At 36.8% G+C, this 19,136-nt stretch overlaps 1 protein-coding gene across 14 annotated transcripts in view; it reads left to right on the top strand.

The window, feature by feature from the left end:
* The window catches only part of UTRN (utrophin), a gene marked incomplete at its 5' end in the record, with an annotated part of 496,387 nt that overhangs the window by 341,863 nt on the left and 135,388 nt on the right, over nt 1-19,136 (top strand). For all 14 annotated transcript variants that reach the window (XM_079938689.1, XM_079938693.1, XM_079938692.1 and 11 more), the window contains 2 exons: nt 2,103-2,275; nt 15,201-15,357. In XM_079938689.1, coding sequence (XP_079794815.1) covers nt 2,103-2,275; nt 15,201-15,357 — 330 coding nt within the window. The remainder of the gene's footprint in view (nt 1-2,102; nt 2,276-15,200; nt 15,358-19,136) is intronic.

The raw sequence follows: 19,136 nt of genomic DNA on the forward strand, positions 1-19,136 counted from the left end.
GCAGAAGCCATCCATCAGACTTTGTGTTCACCTCTCCCATCTCTCAAATATGACCCTATTAATGTCATCTTAGATGTCACAAATCTTCCCAGAAATTATAATACAGCAGTTCTGCCCCATAACCTCGTGTGATACCTTTTTACCATGCTGGTTGGAGTAGTGAGTTGTACAAGGCTTTTCCATGTGTCGTGGTTGTGTAGGTCTGTAGATACTTGAAGAACAGTCACTTCAACGCTGGCCACTAAGCCTTGGTTCTTAATGGAATACATGGATTGCTTATCAGGAGTAAGTTCTAAATTAATAATAGCATTCTGAGTATTCGAAGAATTTCTGTTTAAATTTTTACCCTGCCCATTTAGAGTTGGAGAAACTAAAGAAGAATGATGATTATAAAGGAAAATTGAAGATGAGAAGTATAACAAAATTATAGTGTTTGGGTTTGCTCTTCTTTTACTAATTCTGATTCATTACCAGAAATATAATTTTTATTTCTGCAATATGTTGCCTTAATATTCCTTACCAATTAATGCCATGGAGACTCACCCGACACCTTCATGGCCCCTTCTGGTGTCTGCTTTTCTGTTTGTAAGTTCATACTCAGTTGTTGGATGGTAGTGGCTGTCACACTAGAGTTAGCTACACATCCCATTTATTCATGAAGAAAAGGTGATTGCCAAATTAATATAGAAAATTGTGTTGACAACCTTATAACAGGAGAGAACTAAACAATTGATAAGACCCTCTGTATTTTAAAGTTTAAATTTGTTGTATTTGTTTAATTACAAAAAGAGACCCTGTTTTTTATAGAAACTTGGAAACTCAGAGAAGTGTAAAGAAGAAAACTAAAATCACCTTTAATCCTCTTATACGGAGATCGCACTATTTTGATTTATTTCTTGTAGTCTTCTAATGTATGTGTGTGCAATGATTTACAGATACATAGGCTAATTTAAACACCTACTTTAAAAATTAAATTAACATCACAATATATAGTTTTTTATCCTCCATTTTAAAACCTAATAATAAGCTAACATTAATGTATATTACGAAAGTTTTTACTTTTTTATTTTAAAAACAATCAATGTGATAAATGTGTTTATACATAAATCTTCGTGGGATAAGTAATTTCAACAGTTTTAAGGCTTTTGATACAAATTGCCAAAATGCTTCCTCAGAGTCTGAACCAATTTTTATTATTAATTTATAATAATTCTTATTTTACTTAAACTACACTCAAATTTACTTTTTTTTTTTTTTTTTTTTTTTTTTTTTTTGCGGTACGCGGGCCTCTCACTGTTGTGGCCTCTCCCGTTGCGGAGCACAGGCTCCAGACGCGCAGGCTCAGCAGCCATGGCTCACGGGCCCAGCTGCTCCGCACCATGTGGGATCTTCCTAGAGCGGACACGAACCCATGTGCCCTGCATCGACAGGCGGACTCTCAACCACTGTGCCGCCAGGGAAGCCCTCAAATTTACTTTATAGAAGTGAACAAAATATTTTCCTTTTCAACAGGAGAAATATTATTTTGTCATTATTTTTTATTTGTTAATGAGGATAAACATTTTTATGAGAATGCTTTTTTAAATTTTAGAAATAAATTTTATTAGATTAAAAGGCCGAACTATTAGTAAGTTTGTCTAAATGTAAAAAGAAAGTTTAATTATGTAATATCTTAGTGACCTCTGTAAAACTTCATATTTTGAGGGAAGTTTTGCCTATGTGGAAAGGGGAGAAAGGATTTATTTGGATATTAAGCAAAGTTGAGTGATCTGGCAGCCACAGTCGTACAAAATTTCAAAAATTTCTCATTGAATTTGAACATCTAACTAGCTGATACATGAAATTTAGATTATAATATTGATACCTTCTGTTTTTAAGAATGGGGGAAATCAGTGTCTTATTAAAGATTTAAAAACTATTATTTTCAATGTAGAAATTGTGAAAACACTTAAATTTGTTCTCATTTAAGCTAAAATTAACTATTTTGCTTTTAAAAAACTCATTTGTGGACTATGAAAAAAGTAAAGTTTGTATAGCAATCCCAAGTAATGTTGACACTAATACCTAATATTTGCATTATCTCTTTGCCTTTTTCTGTTCAGGACATCCAGGCAGAAATTGATGCCCACAGTGACATATTTAAAAGCCTTGATGGAAACAGGCAGAAGATGGTAAAAGCTTTGGGAAATTCTGAAGAGGCTACTATGCTTCAGCATCGACTGGATGATATGAACCAAAGATGGAACGACTTAAAAGCAAAATCTGCCAGTATCAGGTCAGCATTGTCAGTATCAAAATAAAAATAATGGGGGAGGAGGATTTTCATGATTTTTGTATATCAGGAAGAGAACAGGAAGCCTTACCAGCATGCTACTTCTTCAGAAATAGTTTAAGATTTAAATGCAAAGATACTTTTTTTTAAAGTTACAGTTTTAGCTCCATTTATGTGCAGTGCCCTCTGTCAACTGTTCCTGACTAGTCACAAATTTGCATATCATATTTTAAACCTAATAATACTAATGATTTTACCAATACCTGCTAGTTGTCGAGTGTTTACCTTAACTAAGTATTGTGTTAGGATCTTTACAAACATTTCTTTATTTAGTATTCAGAAAATCCTAGTGAGGTGAATAGTAAAATCCTTTCTTACATGAGGTGACAGAGGCTTAATGAATATAAAGAACTTGACAAGATATTGAGCTAACAAGAGCCACACGAGGATTTGAATCTAGATCTTTCTGACTCTTGGCAATGAACGTGTTTTGCTTCGTCAAGCAATTTGTATGTCCAATCTGAAGATGTACTTTTAGAAATTAGATATCACTTATGGACACTAAAATGGATAACTGATGACTCATGTCTCCATTTGGAGAAAGTAAAAAGTAAATAAGGATGAATTTGAGGACCAGAATTTGACTAAGAAAGGACATTGAAAAAAGACCTACTGTGACAGCTATTAATATTATTACTGGGAGTTAAGAACATTTTAGAATTATGTTTCCTAGATGGTGGATAATACGTGATGGATATGAGTTTAGTGGAAACTGACTAAGAACATGAATGTTGGTAGAAAGACTTGGATCTTGCACCTAGGTCAGTTTCTTAAATCTTAAAGTTCAGAAATAGTATGATGTATTGAAAAATGTACAGCCTTAAACCAAATGGTCTTGAATTTGACTTGAATTTGACTTGGGCAAGTCACTTAGTCTCTCTGAGCCTTGGTTTTCTCATTTACAAAATCAAAATATAAATATTTAACCCACATGATTGCTGTGAAGATTGAATGGGGTAATCGGATAGTTCCTTAGTCTATGTAATTTCTGTCTAATGTAGCATCTAGTTTATTTTATCTTACATAAAGGGGTTCAGTGGATCTGCTTCAACTGGTTTCTGCATTTTATAGACTACTTCATGGAGAGCAGAAATCTTTTGCGGATTATTTACTGTGAATGAATTTTAAAAAAATTTTCCTTCTGAAGAGAAATCCTGAAAGGCTTTTATTCTTCTGGGGCTCATAAAGGGATATTTGCACTTCTTTTTACACTTAAAGAAGGGAGTAATGTAGCATGACTATGGAAACCTCTGTGTAAAGATCCTGTTGGACATTATCAACCAACTACTCTTTTTTAGTTAGAGAGGAAAATTAGGGAGTATTGTATAGTGAGAGAATATACTTGTGATTGCTTAAAATTGAATTTTCAACTGGCCAGACCCCATTGGGTTTCACCTTTCTGTTCCCCATAAATATAAATAGATAAAAAGATTTAAAGTGTTAACATAGTAGAAAACATTCACTGAGGTTCTAACAAACCCAACTAGTGTAACAAGCTAAAAGCCACAGGCCTGGCCCTGGTGAAGACTGTGTACATGGTGCTGGAATTTTGAGAGTTTGGAGGATGAGTTCCTCAGGAAGGAGAATTTAATGAAGACAAAAAAAAGCTTTGACCTTTCCTGGCCTTTATTACCTAAGCCTGTCAAGTCACATTTTTTTTTTCTAACCTGGAAAGAAAGAACGCATAAGCTGTAGTTGGAATATTATCTAATAAATAATGTTATTTTTAGAAGATGGGGGAATAAGCTTTTGCCAATGAGCTTCTGGATCAAGACAAATCATACATTCCAGTAAAATGTGTTAGTAATGTGATAATAAATTAAAATAATTTTTAGCCTCATTACTCATTTCTGGAGATTCAAGCATTTAATAAGAACTTACTTCTAGGTTTAAGGCATCGTGAATCATAAATAAGATATGGCCCCTACCCCTAGGGGGTTCACAGTTCTCTTCAGGCTAAGATGGGTCCAAAGGAGGAAGTGGTAACTTTCACTTCAGATGATCATCAAAGGCTTCATGAAAGAGATGATAACTAAGCTGAGCCTTGAAAGGTGTGTAGTTTTCCCCAGATGGACTGGATGAGGATTGGAGAAAGATATCTAAGCAGGAGGCCAGAAATAACACTGTGTGTTCATGGAGCAGTTAAGAAGTTCAGTATGACTGAGAATAGAATTTGCTGATGATGTAGAGGGGAAAGACTGTGACTAGAGAAAAAGGTGAGGAGGGAGGTAAGACACAAATCATGGAACACCTGTGTGTACCATGCTCCATTCCACTGGTAATGGAATTTGAAAAGTTTTAGGTGGCATGATCAGACTTAAGCTTTGGAAATATCCCTCCCACACAATTATGGAGAGTGCATTATTAGATGAGAAAAGTTCTAAAGACAAGGAGAGCTGTGAAGAGCCTTTCAGAGAAATACCCAAGAGTGGAATTGCTGGATCGTATGATAGTTCTGTTTTTAATTTTTTGAGGTACCGTTAAACTGTTTTCCATAGTCGCTGCACCATTTTACATTCCCACCAACAGTGCACAAGGGTTCCCTTTTCTCCATGTCCTCACCAACACTTGTTATTTCTTGTCTTTTTGACCATAGCTATTCTGAAAGTTGTGAGGTGATATCTCATTGTGGATTTGATTTGCATTTTCTTGATGATTTTCCTCTATGTTGAGCATATTTTCATGTGTCTGTTGGACATCTGTATGTCTTCTTTCGAAAAATGCCTATCAGGTTCTCTGCCCATTTTTAAATCAGATTGTTTTTGTATTGAGTTGTGTGAGTTCTTTATATATTTGGGGTATTAACCCCTTATGGGACATATCATAGGCAAATATCTTTTCCCATTCAGTAGATTACCTTTCCATTTTGTTGATGGTTTCCTTCTCTGTGCAAAAATTTTTTAGTTTGATTAGATCCCATTCCTTTATTTTTGCTTTTGTTGCCTTTGCCTAAGGAGACAAATGCAATATATATATATATATATATATATATATATATATATATATATATATATTGCTAAGACCAACAAAGAGTGTACTGCATAGATGTTTTCTTCTAGGAGTTTTATGTTTTCAGGTCTTACATTTAAGTCTTTAATCCATTTTGAGTTTATTTTTGTATACAGTGTGAGAAAATGGTCTAGTTTCATTTTTTCACTTGTAGCTGTCCAGTTTTCCCAACACTACTTATTGAAGAGACTGTCTTTTCCCCATTGTGTAGTCTTCCCTCTTTTGTTGTAGATTTAATTGACCATATGTGCATGGGCTTATTTCTGGGCTGTCTATTCTGTTCCATTGATCTATGCTTCTGTTTCTGTGCCAGTACCATACTATTTTGATTACAGTCGCTTTGGGTATTGAGACAAAGAAAATGAAAACACTGCTTTGAAAAGATATATGCACCCCAGTGTTCATAGCACCATTATTTACAATAGCCATGACATGGAAACAGTCTGCAACTGTTCATCAACAGTTGAATGCATAAAGAAGATTTTATATATATATATATATATATATATATATATATATATATATATATATATATATACACACACACACACACATACACACACATACAATGGAATATTTATATATATGCATATATATGTGTATATATATGTGTGTGTATATACATATATATACATATATATATATGTGTATATATATATATATATATATATATATATATATATATATATAATGGAATATTAGCCATAAAAAAAAGAATGACATTTTACCATTTGTGACAGCATGGATGGACCTGGAGGGTATTATACTTACTGAAATAAGTAAGACAAAGACAAATACTGTATGTTTTCACTTACATGTGGAATCTAGAAAATTAAACAATTAAACAAATATAACAAAACAGAAACAGACTCACAGATACAGAGAACAAACTAGCGGTTACCAGAGGGGAGTGGGGGAGGAGCAACATAGGTGAAGGGAATTAAGGTATAAAACAAATAAGTTTCAAGGATGCAATGTACAGAACAGGGAATATAGTCAATATTTTATAATAACTGTATGGAGTGTAATCAATAAAAATATTGAATCACTATGTCGTACACCTGACACTGATGTTATATGTCAATCATATCGCAATTAAAAAAATGATAAAATGGTTTATTATTCTTAGTAATGGGCCCTCATATAGTAAGCACACCTCAGAGAGAAGTGGTACAGGATGCATTTAATACTCTGGAGCTAGACTGCCTAGTAAGTTTAAACACTAGTTTTGTTCCTTGGCAGCTGTGACACTGCGGGGAGGTTACTTGGCCAATATGTATTTCCTCCTGTGCAAAATAGGGATAATAGGAGTAACTTCCTCATAGAGTCATCATGAATAGTTGATTTAATTAGCCTTTATAAAGTACCTAAAACAGTGGCACATGGTAAGCACTAAATAATTGTTAACTATTATTATTACTCTCATTGATTACCATTATGTTTGGAACTAATTAGTTCAGAAGACATAGAACTTCTCCCTGCCCCGTCTTGTTTCTTAGTCACTAATATTGGGAATTTCTGAGAAGGTCCCCAACAAGTAGCATCCCTCTTTCTTGGCTGGATTCAGAAGAAATAGGAAACAAAAGTAAGGAAAAGTGAGAACAACAGTGTCATGTTAATTACTGACAGAGGCTAGGCTGGAGGAGGTGCTTAGAGTGAGAGCTAAATGGAGCTGTTAACCGGACTCCAGAAGTAGGCAGAATTCCCAGCAGTCACTGGACAATGTGGCCTCCCATGTGGGAAACCCTGCATGGAAGAGTAGAAAAGAACTCAGTCTCTGCAGACTTGTTCTCAAAAGGCAAGAGTGAGCTGAGCTAAGTAGATCAAGTTATTCCCCAAATCTACAAATCAGATTCCTCACTCTACCTCTACAGGGACAGAGAGAGTGAAAGGGTGGAGAAGAGGCCAGGAATGTACTTAGTGAGAAAACCCCTTCCCAAGGAGCTGGAGTGTGGAGGTGTTCTCATTAACAAAAACGTGAAGTAACTTCCCCCACAGCCAGCTGCCTCCTTCAGTCCTTACTGAAAATGTTGCTTGCTGAGTGCACTATGAATTCCTGTTCCTCTGTCCTTTCCTCTCATTCCTTTAAAGTATAGTCTACACTTGCACTGGCTTCTATTGTGAACAACTTCTCCTATGTCTTTAATATTTGTTTAAACTCTCCCATCACTCTTCTCTATAATTGAAAGTTGACTGTCCCCTTAATTGCCTGCTTTACTTGAAACACTCTTTAATAGAGTTCAGTTTTCCCATTTTCCTCACCTGGCAGTCAACAGGAACATTCTGAATATTTAACAACTACTATGGACACCAAGTAGAATGCTAGCCATAAACTCCCAGTATGGCGCCAGCAGACACTGGCTGAATAGCAGCCCTGCGCACAGGGATAAGAGGGGAAGTTGGCAGCCTCACTGCTATTTCTTAAGCATTGCTTCTCCATCTCTCAACAGCTTGTCGTTAGAAGTGGATACATCTATTATTTTACCCTCTCATCATCTTATTCCTGCTTCCTCCTGATGTATAGGACACTCTTCTACTTTACTCATTGATTTGAGCTTCTGACTTCCTTTTTACTCTGCATCTTTTCCTCACTTATCATCCTTGGTGTCGACATCTCTACTGATAACTCTGTATATTTTGACTTCTCAGTTTCTTCTTACTTTATCTCTAAATGCTTTTATCCCTATTTTGTTTCTAAGCCCGATAGATCTGCCCAGGCCTAGGACTTAGTTGACATCCCATGTTATCTTGGCATCTCTGGGATGAGCAATCTCAGGAGACCAGGGGCAAATTGTTTTCAGAGCACACATTTTATTTTTTTACATCCCACCTGGCCATGCACATCTGAGTGCCATTGATTTTGCCATGTTAGTTGGAGAAGAGCCCTCCGTTTTAGCAAATCAGGATTGTTTAGAACATCATCAGTAAAACAACTCTCCTTCACATTAAAGTTATGGATTTTATGAAGAGGACCTTCTTTCATTAGCTTCATATGTACCAGGACCACCTATATACTATCCCCTAACTTTGCAGTTTTATTCTGTATATATAATTTGTCTACAATATTCTAACTAGATTGTTTAAAAATGCACATCCTCTAATATTTTCAACTGAGGAATTCCTAGCTTTCTTTTCATTTTTCCTTCATCTTCCCGAACCTACACACCTTTCTCCTTATCTTTAGTTGCTTAAACCCTTCCGCTTTTCAGACTTCATCAACCCCATCTACCCAGCTTGGATTTCATTATAAACCATTTCAGTAATGTCAGGACCTTGAAATTCCTCTCCCCCTTGAAATTCCTGTCTGCTTTTCCAATCGCTGATGCTCTGATAATCATACCCTCCCTATCCCCTGATCTAAATTCTGGGCTTCCTAGTGTTGCACTGGAAAGTGAAAAATGATAACATTTCTTCAACTGAGACTTGACAGTTTCTACTTAGAATTGCTATTGCAATTCTGAATGATTTTCTATCATAATCACCACTATCCCTAATTTTTAAAGATTTCGATTCCTCATTGGCTCCCAAAACCTCTCAAAATCTCCCTCTCTGCATGCAGCCTTGCTTCATTCTTTTCTGAGAATAAGGCCATCAGATAAATGTCCCTTCTGTGCATTCTGTATTTCAAATTGTGCTTTCATTGTGCTGAAATCAGTATTGTCATGGCTGGGAATATTTGCTGCAATTTATCATCATTTTTAGAAAAGAGACTATCTGTCAAAGATCATAATAACAGCTAGTATTTATTGAACATTCACTGTGTCTACGTGAAATGCTTGACGTTACCTCCATTGACCATGGCGTGATCATTGGAACTACGGAATTACATGTGACTCAGAGCCTTGGGTTAATATCTTAAGTACTATTTTCCAGTCTTTTCGGTTAACTTTTTTATTTTTTATTTATCTATATTTTGGGGTGTGTTGGGTCTTAGTTGCAGCACACAGGATTTTCGTTGAGGCTTGTGGGATCTTTCACTGTGGCACGTGGGCTTCTCTCTAGTTGTGGCGTGCAGGCTCTGTAGTTATGGCGCAAGGGTTCCAGAGCACACAGGTGTCTCGTTAAGGTGCGTGAGCTCAGTAGCTGTGGCGCATGGGCTTAGTTGCCCCGTGGCATGTGGGATCCCAGTTCCCTGACCAGGGATCGAACCTGTGTCCCCTGCGTTGGAAGGCTGATTCTTTACTGCTGGACCACCAGGGAAGTCCCTTTTTGGATAACTTTGATCACACTTTTAAAATACGGAAATCTAATTTACCAACTATTCTTTTGCAATCAAAAAACAATACATACAAGTCTGTATTCCACTTAGATCGATATAAGCAAAGATAGTGATTTGAAACCTGAGCTAGAAGATAGGCTCTTAGGAACTTTTAACAATTTTTTACTCCCTAGAAAAATGTGAATTGGAAATTACTAATAAATTCAGTAATGTGAAGGCCATGGCTTAAACTTATATGTTAAATTTGTATAATTTAGGATTATGTTAATTAAATATCCACTTATCAGCTTAATGTTTAATATGGATCCTTATTAACTTACGGTTTCAAAGGCCAGTGAAATTCTCAAATCTAATGAAAACAGGGTTCAAAGATAAAATTCTATCTTCCCTTTCTTTCATGAGCCTCTGAAAGATTCAGAGCACCTTTTTAGAGGCCCTTAGAGGAGATTAACCTTTAACATCATCATTACATCTAACGTTATCACACTTTTACAGTGTCATTGACACCACTTTTAACTTTAGGTAGTTGATTTTGCTAACCATATTGTAAAACTTCTAAAATTTTTTTTCTCAGATCTCATAGAGGAAAATTCTGCAGCTTTCCTTCTTGTTTTCCTCTGGCTCAGTGCTTTTCAGTAGAACTTTCTACAATGATGGAAATGTTCTGTATCTGCACTGTTCGGTACAGTAACCACTAGCCATATGTGGCATGTTGAGCAGTTGAAATGTGGCTAGCGCAACTGGTGAACTGAATTTCCTATTTTACTTATTTTAGTTAACTGAAGCTTTAAATTGAAATAGGCACATATTGCTGGTGGCTACAATATTGGAAGCACAGCTTTGGTGTTCTTTTCAGAACAGACTGAATTCTGAGGACTCTACTTTTTTCTCCTAGTCAGTCTTAATTCCTTTTCTGGGAGCAGAAATAATCCCCTTTTAATGTTACTGGTTATTCTTGCACTAATGGAGGTATTTTCTTTCACTATAACTCAATTTGTAACCTATGGGTATTACCATAAAATAAAAGTTTCTTTGTAGTAAGAATGCCAACATAGGTATTTAATTCTGTGCATTTCTTCCTTACACAATAGGGGATAGTATATCTTTACTCCTCTTAATTTGAGTCATCAAATTCTTTGGCAGACCTACCACTTTTCAAATGTATCTTTACTTGTCTACAAATATACCTTGGCAGTTTCTATCTGCCCTCTTAAGTGCTGTCCATGATGAGAGCAACATAGTGGAAAGAGATTAGAATTTAGTATGGATTCCAGATTCTCACCATGGCTTCCTGAGCAAGTTCTTCCTTCTCTGAGCTGTAGTTGCCTCAGAGAGTTGTTGTGAGGTTTCCTATCTCAGAGTATATTTGGTTTACTTGTCTTCCCCCTAACTTGACCCTAGAGCCTTCTATTTCTGAACCAGTGTAGTGCCTGACATCAGAGTGGGTGCTCCATCGATGTTTGACTTTATTGAAAAACTGAAAAACTGTATTTTATTTTAATAAGTGCTCCTCTTACTCATTCACACTGTTTGCTCTCTTTTTGGATCTGTACTTTGGGAGAAGGGATTAAAAACTTCTTTGAAGAAACATGAAAGGTAGAGGCTTTTGGTGATTTAAAATAGATATTAATATTAATACATAGTTTTCTCCATAGTTGCTTTTCTACAATATTTAAATGATGAGGTGCCATTTTTATGGATGTTTATGTTCAAAAAGTTTTCATATTATAGTTTTAAAAATAACTGGTCATTTAAAAATGTTTAGAGAGTTGTAAAATAGATGACTTAATCTAAAAAGAATTAACTTGTGTGAAGCATTTTCTGAAGTAGACATCACCCTGAGTTGCTAATACATGCAGTGAAAGTATCTATCGCTTTGCACATGTCAGGTACCCAAAGAATGAACTGAAGCAAATGAGAGGATAATAAAGTCTCTTATCCAAAATGTGAGTGCCCACAGATATGTGTTAGATAAAGAAACGTTTTAAGTGAAGATTCTGAAAGCATGATTGATGACTGCTTAACTGTAATCTTGGGGAAATATAAGCCTCAGAATGTTTCAAGTAAAACTGAAAAAGTACAACTATACCAAACACAAATGTAAGGTTTCTTTTTGCAAAGCATTCAACCCAGTGCCCAAGAAAAGGCTTTCATCTTGAAAGATGAAAGAATTAAATTGAAACTAGGACACTGAAGGCTACTACAGAAGCATGCTTTTATTTGGGCATATGGTAGTAATCCACCAAACACATATTTATAATCTATCAGAGAATAACCAGAACAGATTTTCCCGGCAGAGATTCTGTCACATCAGTTTGCTTTTTACTATGGAAAAAGAAAGATATAGAGAAGCACATAGACCAATGTTATCTTTTTTATTTCGAAGTCCCTTTAGTATCTCGCTGAAAAGAGTATTGCCTTCATCTTTATAAATAGTTCTTCAATGCTGAATGCCATAGATTTCAATGATCAATTTCATTATTTCTGTGCAGTCAAAAAGTAAACTGCATTGGAAAAGACATTATCATGTTCTTCAATACAATGAGTGTGTAAATAGATGTCATAGGAATGTAATGTCTGGTTTGGTTATTGATTAAAGAGTTAAGCTATAGACATTGAAGATGCAGGATCAAATAATCTGAAATAAGAGGTCAGGGTGTGTGCATAGTGTTTTGCACACAAAGACACTCAAGCACTTCTTGATTGACTAAAGACTTCTGATTTCTAGCTGTTATTTATTTATCAATATTCATTATTTTTAAATATTTTATTTATTTATTTATTGGCTGCGTTGGGTCTTTGTTGCTGCACGTGTACTTTTCTCTAGTTGCGGCGAGTGGGGTCTACTCTTCATTGCGGTGTGCAGGCTTTTCATTGTGGTGGCTTCTCTTGTTGCAGAGCACAGGCTCTAGGGGTGCAGGCTTCAGTAGTTGTGGCGCACGGGCTCAGTAGTTGTGCTCGCGGGCTCTAGACCGCAGGCTCAGTAGTTGTGGTGCACAGGCTTGGTTGCTGCACGGCATGTGGGATCTTCCCAGACCAGGGGTCGAACCCATGACCCCTGCATTGGCAGGTGGATTCTTAACCACTGCACCACCTGGGAAGTCCAGTATTTATTTTTTGGACTTAAAAATACTGGAAAGAAATTGCACCAACTCCTTCAAATATACTGAGGACAAAATGCTTTGTAACTGGAAGAGAGAATTTCCAGTTAATATACTTGAAATTATTTAGTTCTGTTCTTTGCCAAGTAAAAGTATTGTTTATCAGGGACATATTTGGCCTAAAATTAATCAGTATGAACACAGAAAAGCTGGCCCTCAAACAGAATCAGGATCTCATTAAAGCATTTGTAATGTGAGGTTAATCATAGCACCTGTAGAATGAACAGAAAAGACTGTAAGTACAAGAGAATAAAATAGAATTTCAAATTATAATTATGATACCTCAAACTTTTTTCTGTACTCCTTTTTTTTTTTTCTTTTCTTTTTTTGTGGTACGCGGGCCTCTCACTGTTGTGGCTTCTCCCGTTGCGGAGCACAGGCTCCGGACGCGCAGGCTCAGCGGCCAAGGCTCACGGGCCCAGCCGCTCCGCGGCACGTGGGATCTTTCCGGACCGGGGCACGGACCCGCGTTCCCTGCATCGGCAGGCAGACTCTCAACCACTGCGCCACCAGGAAAGCCCCTGTACTCCTAACTTTTTTTATTTGCGGTACACGGGACTCTCACTGTTGTGGCCTCTCCTGTTGCGGAGCACAGGCTCCGGACGCTCAGGCTCAGCGGCCATGGCTCACGGGCCCAGCCACTCCACGGCATGTGGGATCTTCCCGAACCAGGGCACGAACCCGTAACACCTGCATCGGCAGGCAGACTCTCAACCACCGCGCCACCAGGAAGCCCACATGGTATTTTAGAGATATGCAGAACTCCCATTTTTTTCTTTTAGCCAGGAATATTGGCTGATAGACTATGGTCATTGTTTTAGGAATTAGAGATGAACTAAAGATCAGAGATACATAGTTGTTCTTCTGGGAAACATTATGAACTTTTAAACAAGACTTATGATATTGTTGAATATCCACTGCTGGGAATACCACCTAATGTGATCAGTGGGGAAATATTTGTTTGAATGAACTATAGCAGAGCTATTAGCTTTGAGACAAAGACTCAAGTAGGTCAGATGTCCAAAAAGGAAATTCCTGATAGGTCTGAGGGGCAGTAGTTGCTGTGCTTGGTTGATTTGTTTCATATCACTCAGTAAAGGAGCAATTTTGTGGAAGTGGGGATCATAAGCCAATGTTAAGGTGAACGTTGTGGTATGAGAGGATGTGAAACATGGTCAACAGAGATTTCTTCTACCTGGGGTTGCCCCAAATGAGTCATCTTTTGCTATCATAAATCTTTAGTCTTTGGAAGCTGTTGTGTAACAAGGCTTATGTCTGTCTCCATCAGCCTTGCCCCTTTCATTCTGAAAGGTTATGGACAGTCAAGACAATTCCATTTCATGCAGTTTAGCATGTAAGTCCACATTTATGGTCTGTCCACTGGGGTGATGCAAGATTGAGGAAACACTGATTCCTTGAGTCTCTCGAGTTGTTTTTGACTTACTTATCTTTTTAAATCCAACTCATGTGGTGTGGGCTTGAGGCAGGGCTTTCTCCATGGCTTTGGGCTTTCTCCAAGGATCTAGCAGGAGCAACTAGCAAACTTGTTTCTTATTTACTTTTCTATTTTCAAAGACTTTATTCTTATTGAAGGCTTCATCACATAAAAAATATTTTTCCTAAACATAGTTCCCTAATTATGAAGTTCATAATTTAAAAACCTGAAGATACTTTTCTGTGCTAAAAACAGAAATTATTATTGAAACAAAGACCTCATCTTTGAATCCGAGTGTAAAGTACTGCAGTGATTTCTGCTCAGTTGTTTTCTATTCATAACATTTGTCACTGGACATCAGTCAGCCATAAGCCAAATAGTGTTCTGTCCAAGTAATCCTTTATTGTTTTTCAACTTTTTGAGATAAATGTTGGTGATGTTCTGCTTTCAGTAATTTATTTGAATACAAGAGAAATCAAGACATTAGTAATTTTCCCCCCTCAAATTAGCTTTTTTGGAAGGAAAAATCATACGAGCCTGTTGCATATACTCAATTAGTACAAAAATATATAAAAATTAAGCGTTTATGGTGTTCTCAGTAGTAACTGCATCTGGTGTGTATCTTTCTAAAAATTTTATATGCGTATGATTTCTTCTCTATCCGTCTCTTTGTATATATAGATGAAATGAGAAAAAAGTTACATTTGAATGTGCATATATACTATACATAAACTACTGAAACTTGCTTAAATAATTTTGCATTATATCATGGACATTCTTCTTGAGAGCCTCATATTGACGCCTTTGTGGTGTGGAGGTGTATGTTTTAACTTTTGACAGATATTACCAACATATCCTTAATATTCTAGCTTATTCGAAATAACTGTTTCTTACAGGAAGTATATATTCTTTTTACAAAGTTTCAGCCTCCTTCTTAGACGTGAGCATTAGTTGGTTGTACATGATTATTAGGCTAAAGGAAGGTACATAGTTTTTTGGATCCGTTTCAAATGTCTAAATGTGGTCAGCATTATCTTTTCACAGGGCTCATTTGGAGGCCAGTGCTGAGAAGTGGAACAGGTTGCTGACGTCTTTAGAAGAACTGATCAAATGGCTGAATATGAAAGATGAAGAGCTTAGAAAACAAATGCCTATTGGAGGGGATGTCCCAGCCTTACAACTCCAGTATGATCATTGTAAAGTAAGTTGATCACATACGGTGGGTTCCTTTTTTTCATTCATTTTGATTTTGGTGAAGTAAGTACTCAAAATAAAATAAATATGTGAGTGGAACCAATTATGACAGGTTTTTTTCCTCCTCTGTTCCTAATTATCAGTATTTAGGCATTTTATTCAAATTGCATGCATCGCTCCCTTTTTATTCAAATTAAGTTTTCTCCATATTTAACTGAAGGTTTTTTCAAACGTTGCAGGTATCTAAAGCACTATATTGCTTTTAGCTGATCATGAAATTTATCTATTTCTAATAGATTTTAAAATAATATATTGGGGGAAATTTTACTGTAAGTTAATCTTAAATTCAGAAGTTATAGAGTCATAAAGAATTATATACTATCTTGTTTTATTAAATGAAAGTAGAAAAAATAAGGACTTGTAGTAGTAAGAAAATAGAATAGATATTAATCTGAAAGCAAATGAAGACCGTTGTATTTAAGATCATTCTATGGGTTTTGCGGGGTTTTTGTCTGAACTTAGACCCTTTTTGTCACATTTTTGTTCTGCTCAAATATCTATCTCTATGCAAATTTGTACTTTTACTCTGAAAAGCAGATATACTGAAGTTATCAACTAACATGTTAATTCTTATAACCTTGTATTATTTAAATTCTTTGCCTCATTAACTTTGCATTCATTTATATAATATATCTTCCTACCCATTTTCTCATATATCACCTTATTTTGTTATATTTTTTCCTCTTCACATGCAACGCAAGTTCTTATTCTAAATCTGTACATTTTAATGTGTTGTTAGAACTCTGTTCTCATTTAAAAAATGACAAATGCTAACACATGCTTCTTCTAAAGGAAGACATCCTCTATATTATAAGTTCCTTCAATACAGAATGATAAGACCTTGAAATTTATCTTATTTTTAAGGCTTGTGACCAGGTTATTCAAGTTACCATTTGGGTAAATTTTCTCTTTGTACTTGAAAAGAGAATATGATAGAGAAATAGCTCTAAGATTAAAATAAAAAAGGAAGACACTGTTGGTATGTAATATGCAAAAAATAATAATGATGATAGAAGATTTAAAATTACTGATTTAAGAAAGTCAATTTCTCCTTACTTTTTACAGTTTTCCCTTCTATTAATTATTATATACCCTTTTTGAGGATTCAGGTATTAGTGATGAAGTAGAATAATGCAAAGCTCTTCTAATAGAAGTGCTTTGTTAAGGAATAAAATGTGCTTGTGACCATATGCTACCATTTTGATTAAAACTGAAATCTTGAGGTAGGAAATGATCGTCCACTTCCAGCTTTAACAAGAGAAGTGCGCACTGACATTTGCTGGCCATGTTCTAACTCCTGCTCCCACCAAGGTTACCCTGTTTTAGATTGTGTTTTGTTCTGTCTTAGGGTGCGGTTGCTCTGCTTCAACCCTCTGGACCCAGGCAGTTAGATAATAAAGATAATATTGATAATGATGCTGATGATAATGTCAGTTCGTTCATTCAGCAAGTATCTGAGTGCCTAATATGCATCAGGCACTATTCTAGGCACTGGTGAATCAACAAATGAACATAAGTTCTTGCCTGGTTCTGAGCGATACAGACATCCAACCAATAAGCAATAAATATATAATATATCCCATGGTAGTAAGTGCCATGAAAAAAGTAAAGCAAGGTCAAGGAGAGAGAGCAGGAGGGGATAGTATAGGCAGCAGAAGTGTTACTTTATGTGGAGAAGCTTAGGAAAGTGCCGTGAGTGGGGTGATTTTCAAATAGAGACCTGAGGTTCAGGAGTTCAGGAATGTATTTCAGTAATCCAAGTGGGGGATGGCAATGACTTGGACAAGGATATCCCAGTGGAGATAGTAAGAAGTAACTGGTTCCTGAATATATTTGGAAATACCAACAGGATTTGCTTATGGATTAGATGCATGGGCTGGGAGAAAAAGAGAAGAGATGTAGTGTCAGGAGTCAAAGATTTTTGGACAAAGCAAATGGAAGAATGGAAGTATCATTCAGAGAGATGTGGGAAACTGCTGGATGAGCAGTCTGGGGAGGAAATTTAAGAGTTTGTTTTTTGACATTTTAAGCTTAAGATGCTTATTAGGCAGTTAGATATACAAGTCTGATATTGAGGGAAAGGTCAACAAATCAAAATTATCGGCATATATATTAGCCGTGGAAATGGATGAGATGATCCAGGGAGTCAAGAATTCCAAGACATGAGCCCTGAGACACCCTGCCTTTAAAGGTTGGGAAGATGAGGAGACTGAGAAGGCAGAGCCAGAGGGTAGAAGAGTCAAGAGAGAAGAGTCTAGGACATCAGAGGCAGAAAGTGTTTCTTAAAGGAGGGTGTAATCACGGGGATCAAAGATTGCTGAGAGGCAGAATAAGATGAGAACAGAAAAGTGACCATCTGTAGACAGTCTTGTTGGCCTTGACAAGAGTCATTTCAATGGTGTGGTGAAGTTGGAAACCTGATTGGTGTAGATTCAAGACAGAATATGAGCAGAAGGAGTATAGAGAGCCCTTTCAAGGATTTTTACAACAAAGGAAACAAAGAAATGAAACAGTAGCTGGAGGGAGAACGTGAGGTCAAGTAATGGTTTTGTAAAGATGGAGAATAATTCAACATGTTTCTACGATGATGGGAATGATCCTGTAAAGCAGGAAAAATCAGTGACGCAGGAGGGAGGGTACCACATAGGAGCAGTAATAGGGTGGGATCTAGTGCACAAGTGGAACCATTTGTATTAGGTAGAAGAGCTCATCCAGTCTAACAGGAAGAAATGTGGAATATATGGGTACAGATGAAGGTAGATTGGTACATGTGGGTGTGGGAACATATAGATGTTCTCTTTCTATTGTCTCTGTTTTCTCAGTGAAATACGATGAAAGGTCAACAACTGAATATAATAAGAAGAGGGAAGAAGATGTGGACATCTGAGGAGAGGGGAGGTAGAAAATGTAGTGTAAAAGTGGGTGCATCAATAAACTAGGAAATATACCAAGACCGCAGGGCAGCGTAACAGGCCGACCTGGAGTCAGTGCTCATGAACTTAAGGTGAGAACAGCCAGTGTGAATGTTTTTCTTCATCCATGTTTAGTTGCTCCAGTGAAGGTGAGGAATTAATTGGAGAGCTGAACTGGAACAAGCAAATGTGATGGAGTAAGAGAGGGGCCAGGGAGTTACAGAAATACAGGGGAGTTGTATAATGGGTGCTCGTGGGATTGAGGCTGGCTAAGGGGAGATGTGAGGATATGGGAGATGTGAGGGGCAGTAAAGCAGTGTTCAAAGTCAGTGCTTCGGGGGGCTGAAGAATTGTTCAAATTGGGAAACTGGGAGCACGTTCTATAAAGAAAACAGGTGGCGGTCAGAGAAGGGACGCTAAAGTCGAATTTATGGAGGGGTGCATTTATGGTTTATGACAACATCCAGTGTCTTTTTGCTAAAATGAGCTGTGCGAGTTGGGTGGAGAATAAGGTCTTAGAGGAGAGCAGGTTGAGGAGCTGAGAGGCTGGGTAGTGGAAGGATTGTCTGTGTGGATAATAAAATCACCAGGACCATGAGAGAGAGCCAGATGTCAAAATGATGATGAAAGAAGGAAGGGTAATGGTGATATAGTTTAGAATTCTAATATAAAGATGATGTTTTCATATTCCATTAATCCTTTGAGTCTTAAAACTACTCAAAATCCCCTTGGTTGGGGATGGAGGAGGGGAGTAGTGTAAGTTGGATATAGATTGTCCCTGCTTTCTAGATTTCTTGGCGCCTCGTTCTAGACT

The sequence above is a fragment of the Stenella coeruleoalba genome (genome assembly GCF_951394435.1).
Source record: "Stenella coeruleoalba genome assembly, chromosome: 12".
In the NCBI taxonomy this organism is placed as follows: domain Eukaryota; kingdom Metazoa; phylum Chordata; class Mammalia; order Artiodactyla; family Delphinidae; genus Stenella; species Stenella coeruleoalba.